Source organism: Ptychodera flava, chromosome 1 (assembly GCF_041260155.1).
Source record: "Ptychodera flava strain L36383 chromosome 1, AS_Pfla_20210202, whole genome shotgun sequence".
NCBI lineage: Eukaryota > Metazoa > Hemichordata > Enteropneusta > Ptychoderidae > Ptychodera > Ptychodera flava.
The window spans coordinates 32859727-32874659 of record NC_091928.1 but is presented as its reverse complement, the minus strand read 5'-3'; the positions used below and the strand labels follow the sequence as shown (position 1 = coordinate 32874659).

At 36.4% G+C, this 14933-nt stretch overlaps 1 protein-coding gene across 1 annotated transcript; it reads right to left on the bottom strand.

Annotated features, from left to right (window-relative positions):
• Nucleotides 1–1254: 1254 nt before the first annotated feature.
• On the bottom strand, nt 1255–13851 carry LOC139144215 (ADP-ribosyl cyclase/cyclic ADP-ribose hydrolase-like). The gene is made up of 8 exons (XM_070714871.1): nt 13701–13851; nt 10473–10557; nt 9524–9647; nt 7149–7394; nt 6329–6405; nt 5213–5296; nt 4343–4429; nt 1255–3813 (listed from the first exon to the last, which is right to left on the bottom strand). The coding sequence occupies exons 2-8, from the start codon at nt 10517–10519 to the stop codon at nt 3642–3644; spliced, it is 837 nt and encodes a 278-aa protein (XP_070570972.1). The 5' UTR covers nt 10520–10557; nt 13701–13851; the 3' UTR covers nt 1255–3641.
• Between the last annotated feature and the right edge of the window lie 1082 nt (nt 13852–14933).

Genomic DNA, 14933 nt, shown 5'->3' with positions numbered 1-14933 from the left:
ACCTAGTTTCTGAGCCCTCACATCAAGAGTGTTTTAATGAACTACAATTTTAGTTTAGCATCATTGTTTGCAGAAGTATACAAGAACCAATTGAGACAGTTAATCTCAAAGAAAATGAAATGTTATCTAAAGAACCAGGTGTTATTTAACATCCGGTTTTACGATAATTTTACTACAACGCTACTGATAAGAACAGAAACTAAGTTGCTTCCACTAGCAAGTTTAAACTGCCAGTTGCGTAAATTAAAAGTGTAATCAAATTTAGATTGCTCAAAAATGGCTTGTACTCTGCATGCATGCAATCAATATAAAGGAACAGAAACTGCTCAGTTATCGCACAACAAACTCATGTGAATTACTGCTAATGCTGTTATCAAATTTGAACATGATGCAAGATTATTATTGTAAACCAAAAAAAAAATCCTCTCGTTACAAAACTTATTTCACGTCAAAAAGTTGGTAGGAGATATGTTATTCTAGTGTGTATTGTAAGTGTTTGTGTTTCTGTGTGGGAGAGAGAAAGGGAGTAAGTCTTGGTGTAGTGTAAGCGCATTTTCAACAAACAACACTGAATAAATCATCTGACATTCATAATTTATGAAAGAAAGAAAATATCGTGATCAGAGAATATTTTGAGAAGTTGTTCCCTGCCAGAAATAAAAGTCATCCTTAAAAAAGAGTTGATTGAATACAGTATCACTTTTTTATTTTTCAAAGATTTTGTATTTCAAATAGTGTTGAAAGACAGTCTGGTCCAACGCACAAGTCACATAGTTATTGTGACAATTTTCATATTTTTGATTGGCTGTAGTGATAAACTGGTTTAAAGCAGATTCCGTGTTGGTTTCATGTGTGATAACTGAGCAGCCTCCACTGGTTCATTTGACTGCGTACACGGAGAAGAAGCAGATATTGCATAATCTGAGTTTGTAAGCTACCATTGTCATATATATGGCAAGGTACCTTATATATATATATAATATATATATATATATATATATATATATATATATATATATATATATATATAATATATTATGTGTATGTGTGTGTACATACATACACATATACATACATACATACAGACAGACAGACGAGACAATTTTTCAACCTAGAAGAACAGCTTTCATTCGGCACATACATATATGGCCATATGGGAGCTAAAACCTACCATTTTATTTGCATTATCTATCCTCATTCTAATATGCGACGGGAAAGACTGGCACTCAAAAAATGATTAAAAACATGATTAGCAAATTTAAAGTGAATCTTTTTCAAAATGTAATAATTATATTGCAAAACAAAATATTTTTTTTGTTATATAGTATTCACAAAAGATAATGTGAAAATTTCAGAAAGTTTGACCCAGCCAGAATGGAGTTAACTTCTTAGAGATCTTGGCATCGGGAGAAAGTGAAGCCAGGAAATCGGGTGATTTGCAAACATTTGCATATATTAACACTTCTATGTCACACAACTTATGACTACTTGACAAGCTAAAAGGTAAATCAAACCAAAATTTAATCTTGGGCTATCAAAGTAATTGAAGCTGAATGAATAGTTTCAAAAAAGTGATTTTGAGCAAAATACAGTGTGTTGGGTGCAGCGCCACCTTAATGCAAAAAAGTGTGCCCTGATAAATTCTGTTAGTCGCCGTAATCGGCATCACAGTCATAATATGATGCTTCAAGTATACTAATAGTTTACAGTTTTCTAATTGTTGGTGGAGGACAGAACAGCGTCATCGCACTTTCTTCTTTTACTGTTGAATTTTCATGTTATCTGAGAAACGAAAACAGACTCCCGAAGACCATACTGCAGTCTCAAACCTTTAATCGAATACAGTCAGTACACTTGTTTTATGAGTAATTTACGATATTGCAACATTCAGCTATACGGCACCTAACACTTTTGAGAAATTTGCAAAATCTGAAAACCAATTATCCCAAATTAATTCCCGTTGTTTTGTACGTACTAGGCACCGAAGGGAAAACAATTTCAATTATTCATTTTTAGACTTTACGTTATTTTAACTCTATTATTATAATTCACAATATTCAAATATTGCCAAGCAGGGATCGAGGAAATCCTCTCTTCTAGGTTACAAAGAAGACGATAGTATTGACTTTATCATTGCATGATAGGTATAATTAACTAGAGCAAGTTGTCTCGTATCGCAGACAAAGGACTATAGTACACGTGCAAATGTTCATTATCAACTACTTATTCAGACACAAGGATATATCATATGTAAATTAATTGAAGGTACACCTCTTTAATTGCACAAAGTGGGTGCGTTACTGTGATCATTACACTCTCAGAAAAGCCTGTAACGTTAGAGAAGTAGATATACAATATCGAAATAGCGGAGCTCTGTTCTTAAGCATTACTGAATATGTAAGGCTACAAAATTCGTTGGATATATCCTTTTCTCACAAGTTCCAATAATAAGTAGCGCCCCTGTGAAGTTTTTTTCGTATTTAAACTTTAAAAAGGGTGTAGGATTGGGCGACCAAAACAGGTGCAAAGTCAGTCCCTAACAACAAACTATATGTTCATAACAAGCAAAAGGAAAAGCTGACGTAAGATATACAACAGTTTAAAGTAAAAAGCAACAAATGATGAATAAAAAAATGAAAAGCCATGTTTTGTAGGTCTACGTTTACTACCATAGAAGCGGAATTTTTTTATGTATACATGTTTTGAGGATCACATAAATTATACAATTTGTTCAAATACCATTTTAATCACTCGATTAATATGCAAGCATAGAATTGACGGTCCGTAATTCCCTGGGTAAATTAAGATTATTCCGTAAATTGGTTATGCGATTTTAAAAATGAGGTGGCTGTAAGAAAGACTGTCAAAACGATTTAGACGCAGTCTATTGGAATTAGCACTGAGATGGGTGTGATTGTTAGAAGATGAAAACAAAAAACTTATGTATGTTAATAGAATCTAGTCTGATTTACCGGTCTCAAAATACAGCTATAAACGTAAACGTCCACTGATTTCCTCAAAAGCGATAATATATATTCTCTGTAATTAAAATGAATGTGTAATTTCAATGATACAATACAATTTTGTCAAATCAACCAAACTGAAAGGAACATTGGATTTAAAAGAATGCAACAGAGGAGCTTACCTGTCGCAAACGTAACATGTTTGTCTAGATTACACTGAAGTCAGAAGAAATGTACGTAATGCCGCGTATCGGAAACGTTTCCCCCTCTTTTTATGTAAGATTTTGGTGTCCAACAAGACAGCTTGTTTGAGAAGACATATTTTTAGTCAATGCACTAATCAGGGGGAAGGATTTACATAATTGCATACTGATTACTTTTAAACTGTGCACATTCTTTTTATCAGGCCGGACAAAACATGACCAATGGTTGGCCACTTGACATGGCAAGACAAGTACACATGGACTTTGCTAGTGATTGTTTGGCATGTGAATGTACGCGGAACACAATTAATTGACATTGATTTGTTTTATTCTTATGTATAATAGTCTGTTTTGCAACGAACATTTTATGAATTCATCGACACATAATCGGCATATGATCATCTGGCATCGAATTGTAACGAGGGAACCTTCAATGCATTTAATAGAAACCTGGGAAAAGAGTCAGCAAGTTGAGCTACCACGAGCTGAGCGCATTTCTAAGCTTGCAAACGGAAAGCAAGACAGGAAGGTACACAATCGATGATAGGGTCAGCGTGGATCTACCGGTACTGGTGGCACATTGGTAGAATATTGATGCGTCCTCAAGTCTGTCTTCTTTACCATCCTCACAAATCTCATCGATTTCGCTGCAGTGAAATAGACAAACATAATACTGACCATTTTCGAAAAGGAGACAGAGGGTTTGTAGCTACGCCTACATGAAAGAATATGGTTTTCGAATATTCATCATCTTTAATACAATTCTGGTGAAACCAAGATGTGCTAGCAAAGTTTGAACTCTAATTTCCCTCTTGACTCGTGCGTTGTTTGTTTGAGGATTTTATGCTGTTTTTACTGATGTAGTATGGACCCCAAAAATATGTGTGAACTGTTGAGATTTTAATGAGATTGCAACCTTCAGGTCAAAAGTCGTTAAACAGTGCTTGTATGTTTTATAAAGTCAAGGGCTTAAGTGCATCGGATTTTATGTTCACCTGATGTAGTTTGTAGTTTGCATCTAGTTTGTTGTGAGGCACACCATTCATGTAACGCTATGATACGAACAATACCCTATGCTTATATGTTTGCAAGTAAGACATGTACATGTTCGCCGTGTTTGGCTCAATCTCGATAGGAAATCATCATTATAGTGAAGATATATGATCGATTACTTACTCAGGATCATCCACACAAGTATGATTAAATCCATAGTCTTCAATCTCCCCAATTAAATCTAAAACTGTGCCATTACAACAGCTCTCCCTGAAAAAAAAACAGTGAAAATTAAGAAGAGTTTTTATTAAATTATCTATTAAACACTTAATAAGCACTACTGTCTCATCATCTGAATCGACAAAAATGTTTTCCTCAGGTGGACGAAGGAAAACGATATTCCGTGCAAAAGTAACCTGTAAAAGAAAGTTTGATAAGTTTGTATTTCCTAAAATTAATTGTTTAAAATGATCTCCTAACTGAAATTCTGGGCGATCATGATCGACAAAATACTCCACAATCATTGGTTAAGAACACTGTATGACGTCGCATTTTACAGATACCAAGAATTTGAACGAATGCGGCAATGGAGTCACGAATTCAACCATGCATATGCGACACAGACAAGATCTACATCAAACAAAGATTGACAGTCGACATTTTGTACTTTGTTATGAATGGTATTAAACAGTTATTTCATGTCCGTTTAAGAAGGAACACACAGCCATTCTGTCCCTTTTTCGCACAAGTAGGGAGAGACAAAAAATGCAAAACTGAGGCGAAAGTCTCAATAAAAAGTACGAATACGCTTTAAAGGATTTTCTATTACTACACGTATGAGAATGAATGGATGCGTGGACAAATATCAGATCCGTTTGTCGAAGAACAATGAAAGAAAGCCTTAGCAACACGAGACGTTAAATAGATAAACGTTCATCGTCACACTAAAGAGGTATTTTAAATTGGTTCATAATAAACGATTGCGCAAACTGCAGACAATTCAAATATCTAAGTATCTGAAACATAGCTAGAAGATATTTGAATGCTACTTACTCATCAGTTTTGTCATAGAGAAGAATCCTTACGGTATGTACTTTTCCAAGATTAAGGCTGGGCAGTTCGTAGTCGGTAAGGAAACTGCAGGCAAGATATTACAGCAAATGGTTATTATGTGAACCATATTGTGTGTCTATGTGTGTCGGTGAAAAAGAAAGGTTATATTTGTGTATATGTGTGTATTTGTGTGTCTCTGTGCAAATACAAATAATACATACATACATACATACATACATACATACATACATACATACATACATACATACATACATACATACATACATACATACACACACTGCGTACGTACGTGACATGATCGATGCGTGCGTCCATAATACATACATACATACATACATACATACATACATACATACATACATACATACATACATACACACACACACACACACACACACACACACATACATACATACATACATACATACATACATACATACATACATACATACATACATACAATATAAGTAAGTTTATTCAGTACTATAGGCCACCGGCCTCAAGTCGTGCGTGCGTGCGTGCGCAGGCATGCATGCATACATACATACATACATACATACATACATACATACATACATACATACATACATACATACATACATACATACATACATACATACATACATACATACATACATACATACATACATACATACATACATACATACATACATACAGAGACGAACAGATAGACACTGGCAAAATTATATTAACATATATTTATGTGGAAGAATATGTATACATTTATTTCTATAGCCTATCTTAATAATAAAATATGATAAAACTTACGATTTAGTATTTTGATTCCAATGACATTCGCAAATGGTGAGTTACACTACGGGACGAACAACACTCTGTAGGGCATTTATGCTATTGTTGATTTTTTCATTGAACGTAAACGAGTAGATTCCTCAGTCGGAAAGATCATTTAATTGTGCTTACGGTGATTAAAAGGGAAACAAATTAATGATGAATTATGGTCCTTTTAAACCTGTCGCGGATGGAAGAAAAAAATATTGATTTTCTTAAAATAAATCATAAAGGTTGCGAAAAATAGGGAATAACTCATTCACCAAAGCTGACATCTCAACTTGCCTCTCTTTACGAAAAGCGCCACCTTCTCTCTCTCCACTTAGCATTATCGACACCATCCCTGATGACATATTAGCGAGCTGAAAGAGGAAAAACGAAGAACATGCCACAATTTAATAGACTCAGTCGTCATGCTAATGTTTGTGTATCGTTCGTTGCGAAACTTGAAGCCAAAATGGTTTTATACCCGCCGTTTAGTTGTCATCCAATTTTGCTCTCACTCGCTTAAACTTGCATCATGCGCTGCATTCTAGCGCTGACACGTCTCCCTAAAGTCACAAATAAATAAGTTTAGTTAAGTTCAAATAAGAGGGTGGATAATGTCAAGATAACTTCTAAACAGTAATGTGTCAGGGAAAAAAACACCTTGAGGATAGGGGTGGGACATTTGACTTTATATCGATTCTTTACTTCCAGCTTTTAGACCGACCATTGACAAGATTCAGAATCTACGCAATATTAATGGTAGGATAACCTCGCTTGACAGAAAATAAATTCACTCAAGTATGGCTTAATGAATAGTTGTATGCATTGAAAATAGTGTATGTCTGTATGTCTGTATGTCTGTATGTCTGTCTGTCTGTCTGTTGTCTATGTATGTATGTATGTATGTATGTATGTATGTATGTATGTACGTATGTATGTATGTATGTATGTATGTATGTATGTATGTATGTATGTATGTATGTATGTATGTATGTCTGTCTATCTGTTTATCTATCTATCTATCTATCTATCTATCTATCTATCTATCTATCTATCTATCTATCTATCTTTCTATACGACTCTATATCTATGTATCTTTGTTGAAGAAACACCTTACGTTACTAGACACTTGACTCCAAAATGATCCCATTGACGATGTGTATCTGTTCGACTCGCATTTGCCACAGGATTCATAGTTTATACAGCCATCTTCAATGACTTCATCTTCAGGTTCTTGACCACACCAAGAAAGCCCATCCGGCAGACATCCGGTGAGTGTGTCTCCAAGGGTAACAAAACCACATGACTGCGAGTAATTCATCGCTCGGTCTTTAATAACGTCTATTCCTGACCAAAAGAGTGTCTGTGGAAATATCACAACACTTGTCAAGTTTCTTACCAATACACTTAGACGGCAGATGCCCGCAAGTTTTCAAAGTCCATGCTAATCTGCTCAGCCATTGAGAAAAATAAAGACATTTAAAAGCCCAACGTATGCAATATATATTATAGATATATATATATATATATATAATATATATATATATATATATATATATAATACTTTCATCTTGATTAATTTGAATTTATATATATATATATATATATATATATATATATATATATATATATATATATATTATATTTATATATAATCCACGAGTGTTTTTCGCGGAGCCGTACAACTTCGAGCCGAAGGCGAGAAGTTGTGCGGCTCCGCGAAAAACACGAGTATACGATGACGTCAAACAGAGAAAAATACCATGGGATTATATATTTATCACATGAACAGTCTTTTTATTTTTCTTTTAACGTGGATATATGGATCAAAATTATTGTAACAAATTGCATGAATTTCGTCGCGATTTGTGTTTTACTTACGCGGATTACTTTCATTTAAAGAGTGAAGCGGTCCGTCACCAGGAGATACGTTCATTCATAAATCCCATCAAGCTGAAATTTGCTACATGCAATGGTATCTCCACCAATCAAACGTACGGATTCGGTCACATCAACGTGTCAATCATTGTCTCGCGCTGTACCGATGCCAAGGCAAGTCGGCCATCGGTGGACATAACTTTCATCGTGCTAGCGACGGATAGCCATAGTATTCAGAGTTATTCAGAATATTTACACGTAGATTGATGAAGTAAATGCAACGACACGATGGAAACAGTAATTCTCATTCTCAGAGATTCCATGGCTTTTCAAAATATCACACAAGTTTACGACCTCGGCGAGCGCGAAAGATTCCGTTCGATGACACACAGAGTCTACCTCATTGCATGTTTATGCCAACAACTCTGCCGTCACCGGTCTCTGCCGGTGTCAACTCGTAATCCCGATCTCGGTCATCAATGTTTTCGTCGTAAGGACTTCATTGTTTGCAGTGACATATATCTCATCCGTAGATACATCCTAATTTTACTTGACGGAAACTCTGTTTTGAGTGTTGTAAGAGTCAACTTTCGAAGTACATAGGAATCCACAGCGCTGCGCTGCATATACAGCTCAACAGCTGATGTCTTCACTACAGTCTTCACAGGTTTGATTCCGAGCGAGAATTTACGGAATTTTTTTTGTGATGAAGGAAATTTATCGTTGTTAGTCGAATGAATTTATGCTTGTGCCTCCTATGTCGCTTTCCCGATGATTATACTTTACTCATTTAATCAGTTGAACTTCCGTTAATGTGTAGATTTCAGGTTTATCGTCAACCGGTATCGCCAGGTACGATGTCCACGACGCGACTCGACTGGCGCTGCGACGCAACGTTACTGAGCGCGAAGCTAAGCCATTAAAATAAAACGATCGGTGGTATCCCCATTCGATTCTCGGGAACAGCTATGGTTTTAGCGACTCGAAATTTCGCTGGATATGCCTTCTATGTTTCCATGTATGGATTTATCGGGCCACCTTTATGAAAAATGTCTTCAGAGCACGGCATCATCACGACAAATCGGTCTATGTCACGTCGCGATTCGCATGTATGAAAGGTACCATGCAAGAAAAAAGTTCCGGTTGATGACGTACAACAGGGTAATTCAGATTTCTTATCCGTCCTGTTCTACGTCACACAGGTGGAATTCGGGCCAGTTCATGTGATATATATATATATATACATATATATATATATATATATATATATATATATATATATATATATATATATATATATATATATATTAGTATATATATATATATGCATCCCGCAGTCCTATGATAAATATTTGTTTTATTTATAACACTCTGCTCATCGAGTAGTGTAATTTCCCACGAGGACACACACATGTGTATATATTATATATATATATATATATATATATATATATATATATATATATATATATGTGTGTGTGTGTGTGTGTGTATGTGTGTTGATGTGTGTGTGTGTGTGTGTGTGTGTGTGGGTGTGTGTGCGTGTGTGTGTAACACATGGCAGACATACATCTACTCTGTGTCACCTAAACATAGTATTCGCTCTATCCATACCGCATCTATAGGAATGTCTTGTCGTGTCTCTTCTACATATTCTGAATAGCTGTCCTCCTCAAGCCCACACTCGTCTTTACATGCAAAGGCGTCTTCAAATGTTGACCATATGATTTCGCAATTCCTGGAAAAACAAATGCTTGCACAGGATTTTTGCACAAAACTCTCATTTCAGGCATATGTATTTTTATTAGTTCCTATTCACGTATCATGAACAGCAATGCCTTAGATTCTGATCTGAGTATTCTTGAGGTAACGGAATAATCATGATAATAGCAGGAATTTGTTATGCATGGATTATCTCAGGAAGCAATACCTTTGACAATACAAACATATTGTATCAGGCTAAACAACAACTACTGGTTGAACTTAGCATGTCGTGTACGAACGAATGTGTTATTATTATTGTCCAGGCTTTCTATGTGAGCTTTCTATACACAAATAGTCTTAATGCGATTTTAACTCGGTTGAATAAAGCTGACATGTGCCGAATACAAAACTTTACAAGGGAACTATACATCTGTCTCCCGTCCAAGCTATCAATGTTTCTTTTTAAACTTTCAAATCTATTTCACCTGACTGTTTCACACATGCTCAGATTAACTGCCTGCCAAAGTATCATCACAATTGCTTGAAAGCATTCAAACAGGACGTTCTAAAAACAAGACGAAACATAGACAGCATATGCCAATGTAATGCATAAATACATAATATTTGACAATCGCCAAAAATATTGCTCTCCTGTTCAATTGATTGGGCAAAACCAAGTACAATGGTATTGATATATTATTGTGTATGCGGGAAATTTTCTCTTCACCAGATAAGGCTATCACACTATGTAAATCGATATGGTGTATTTTGAATACCACCAATGGTAAATTATGTCTACGCCTAGGTGGAAAGACGACAAATGCACACGATTTTGGATAGTATTTATAAGACGTCATACCATGCTGTTTCTGTTGAAGTACCAAAGTTCAGGCATCGATCAATCATAGTATTCTCAATATCCTTCGTCGTACCACCCAAATTCGCTGTGTGTGTTAGAGAGAGAGAGAGAGAGAGAGAGAGAGAGAGAGAGAGAGAGAGAGAGAGAGAGAGAGAGAGAGAGAGAGAGAGAGAGAGAGAGAGAGACAGAGAGAGAAATGGGATCTTAACAACTACTTTCTGTATACCTTTTAACCACCAGTCATAAGACTTCTTGAAAGGAGCCGCAAAACAATTTCAACAGTTGCGAGCACGTGTTGACAAAAAGTAGCATCGAAATTGTCGCAGGGAATTAATGTATTCTAACAAAACGTCTTATACTTATATAACTATTCTTATACTGATGTTTAGTATGTTAACGGAAGATACCATGAAGGCGAAACGCCTGTGCCAATTTTACACGACTGAAATCAACATTTTATCTCTTACGTGAACATTTAGTTCTATGAGCAACATTTATATTACTATCAGGCCAAGAAAACTTGTGAATAAATATATTATGGGCAGAGTATCTATTTTGATTTTCCATAGTATTTTTTGAGAGACACGAATTACCAATGCTAATACTATATATTATTAATTATGAAACACCTGCGTCTGTAACCGATGTAGTTTCTTTGCACATTAAGTTTCCGAAACGTTCGGTATTAAAGGACACGGAGTCCAATAACTTTGACGCTGAGTACGATTTTTGACTCAAAAGGCATATGCTAGTATGATTATTCACTGATTTGCGGGATTTATGCTTTGGTACATAGTACACTTCGTTAAGATACCCCCGCTGCACGATGTACTAGGGTATAAATTCCGATTTTTGAATAACCTTATATTATTATCTCCATTCGTGAGATCCAGACCCTGAGAGATGGCTGACGGGTTTGCTCGCTCATGTAGCATACATAGTCGCTTCGCCCTAATTCATGATACGCCTTTAGTTCATTTTCTCAATTTCAGACCCATCGATCGGCGATACGCGATTCAACGTGGTTTTGTAAAAATCAAATGATGCCGCAAGATTCGGTGTCATGACTACAATCAGACTGGGAAATAGCGGACCGGCTTTTGCGCTCAATTGTCCACAAATTTAGGCATTGTACCAGCAACACGCGTAACGACAAGAATGAAAATGGCTAAGAAATGGTCACGAATGCCGTCATATAGAATGAAAATGTGCCTGAACGGTAACCATGATAAAAATGTGAGGGAGCTCTTCCAATTGCGTTTCTTAGGCATATACATAGCAGGCGGCGGAAGTATGCATCTGAAAAATGACCTGAGGGCAGCGCTGCCCTGAGGGCTGTTCAGAGAGGAATAAACATGTGCACAACATTCAATGACGTCACTGAGGAACCTTATGTCTGCCCGTCATCAGGGCAGATTGGCAGATAGGATAGGAAATATATGTTTGCCATGAGGGAAGCGCAGATGTATTGCTGCCCTCAGGGCAGATTGGTAGATAGGATAGGAAACATATGTCTGCCCTGAAGGCAGCTCTGATATATTGCTGCTCTAAGGGCAGATTGGTAGCTATACACTATGCAATGATGTGTGGATAGGATACATATGTCTGCCCTGAGGGAAGCTCAGATATATTGCTGCCCTAAGGGCAGATTGGTAGATATACACTATGCAATACTTTAAAGCCCCAATAGCTGCTAATTTTATGCATTATTTTCATGATTTTGTTTTCAAACTAAAGTTGGTTCGTGTAAATGTGCTAACTGAAGGACGTGTATTGAAGTATCACTGCTAGCTGATTTGGACCATGCCTACACGTTTTAAAAGGCTGAATAATAAACGGGTGCCGCACCCATAAAATGACGCCCCCACGGGAAAATACAAAAAAAGAGTATTTCCTGCGCATACACATGGTGATCATACCAGAAACAAGCATGATACCATTTACTTGAATGCACAACACACGATGGCCAACATTTTGTTGTTAAAATCTTTATTTTCTCTGTCATATGATTAGTTTTTGAAAATGGCGGGAAATCTAAAATGACGTTAAAATCTTTGAATTTACATGCCACTTTTGACAGTCATGGCAGCGTTATACACTTTTTAAGTCTCTAATGGCTCTTACTCAAAGAAAACTCTTTGAAAACTAAGGATACTTTGAGATCGGTTTTTTAACATTTGCAGCTATTGGGGCTTTAATGCTAGGAAATGTATGTCTGCCCTGAGGGCAGCAATATATCTTAGCTGCCCTCAGGGTAGACATACATTTCCTGTCCTTACAGCATGGTATAGTGTCTACCAATCTGCCCTGAAAGTAGCAATATATCTTAGCTGCCCTCAGGGCAGACATACATTTCCTATCCTATCTGCCAATATGCCCTGACGTCATTGCACGTTGTACACATGTTTAGTTCGCTCATAACTGCCCTGAGGGCAGCGCTGCTCTCGGGTCATTTTTCAGTTGCAATTTCTGCCACCTGTCACATACATAGTCTAGGTCTGTCGGGATATGTACCATGGCTCTCTGTGTATAGGACTATAGAATCACCATTGGCAATTTGAAACACAAACATCATCTTTTCGTGACCTGTGATCGCACTGATAAAGTTCGACTCTTAAAATCGACATGCTTGTTTTATGTTATCTGTTATTCAGTAATCTATCCGAATACATGTGCGAAGCACGGCTTTAGTTAATTATTATTTAAAATACGCTCACATTACCGAGTAAGCTATCAAGTCTGTTGTCTAAACAACAGTTCTAATCGTCACGAATGCTGTAAACTGTACAGATTGGAAGTCATTGAATCAAATCGCTGTAACTGCATTTAATAATTGGCTAAATAAGCTCTAGCAGTAGTTTTCTTAACATGCCTAAGGTCTCTGTTCAAATGTTCTGTAGTACCTAACTAAAGACATCCCAGCCGATATACGTTACGCTGTCTGTACTATCAAAGCCTTTTCCATTTGACGTCTAAACACAGACCTTCAACATGCACATTTGCGATTGTTAAGGTTCCTTAGTCAAATTACGATACTGTGTAATATAATCGTTATTGACACACTTTGCTGCAAACTAAAATCATTGCGAGGATAGGGAGCAGTAGAAACATCCGGCAGTATGAGGAAAGGCAGATATTGTTTACGAAGTCTTATTATGTGCAAACAGAATGTACACGTGAAACTTCAATAAAATTGTTGTCAACTAAAAGAAGAATTGCAAAACTCACCTCTCAAGTGACTGTAAGATGAGGTACGGGCAGTGATGTGAGGACCATGAAGATGGTGGTGAAGTGTGCTATACACGCAGCTTTCATTTTTGAGTGTACGCTTATGAACTGTTCTACTACTATGCGTAATCGTGGAGTACTGGGTTACGAATGACTAAAAATGTGGCGAGTTTAGGAAGGCAATGTTCTAATCGATCATTAACTATCATGACATTCAAGTGCTCTTCGTACAGCACTTCCCGTTGGATTAGTGGTGTTGTGATAGGTCTGATCAATACAAAATGCTAAATGAATGGATAATGTATTTCTTCTTATTTTATTAATGTCATGCTACTATCTTCATGTCCCATTTTTTAGTCAAACACTCTTGGTAACTTTGTGATTCTAAAGCCTGTTGACAATTTCTGTGGACGTGATAAAATTCTAACCACAATCACGCACCTTTGTGTAGATGGGTGAAGGATTCCTTTGTATAGACCTCTAAGGGATCGATGGAAATGGTGATTTTCAAATTATGTTCAAAATTGCCAATATTTACATGATAACGTTTCAGACAGGTTGGTTAAAATTATTATCACACTTCACAAACAGAACTTTTAGCAAAGCTGCAAGGTTTTGATTTACAATGTTAACTATTTTAATATTCAATCAGGGAGACCAAGCAATGCTTCCTCCCCCGCAAATCTCATATACTAATTTTATCACCGTTTTCTGTAATGGTAAAGTCAATTATGTTTATACAGACTGCTGTAAGTATAAAGATCGGTTAATAACAAGTTGTGCTATGTTATGTTATGTTATGTTATGTTATGTTATGTTATGTTATGTTATGTTATGTTATGTTATGTTATGTTATGATAATAATTCTTACAGATTTTGATAATTTGAATACAAGATCTTAACCTGTATGTGTAAGGTTCTTAACTGCAATTTATTTGAGTGCACGTTTATGAACTGTTCTACAACTACAGTAACTATAGGGTTTTTCTCTCGACTGCGCGATTGCGCAATTTGCGCATTTCGAGCCCCGTCTGCCCTGAAAAGTTACTGACAGCGTAGAAATTGCGCCCAAAAACAGCAAGCAAAGACGTTCACATATACTGATATATGAGGATGACCTTAGCAAATATATGCGAACTGTGTGTATCAATGACTGACTTTGGGAAATTTCAGCTTTAGCATTGTCCAGGCATGCGTCATGCTATGCAACACAATCGCTTGATAGGTGCACGA

What these genes read in the sequence shown, in the direction of transcription:
- LOC139144215 (XM_070714871.1), bottom strand. Translation starts at nt 10,519, where the DNA reads ATGATTGATCGATGCCTGAACTTTGGTACTTCAACAGAAACAGCATG. An exon ending in GGCGCTTTTCGTAAAGAGAG is followed by an intron (nt 5,297 to 6,328) that starts GCAAGTTGAGAT and finishes TCTTGCCTGCAG; the next exon opens with TTTCCTTACCGACTACGAAC. An exon ending in ACTTGTGTGGATGATCCTGA is followed by an intron (nt 3,814 to 4,342) that starts GTAAGTAATCGA and finishes ATTTCACTGCAG; the next exon opens with CGAAATCGATGAGATTTGTG.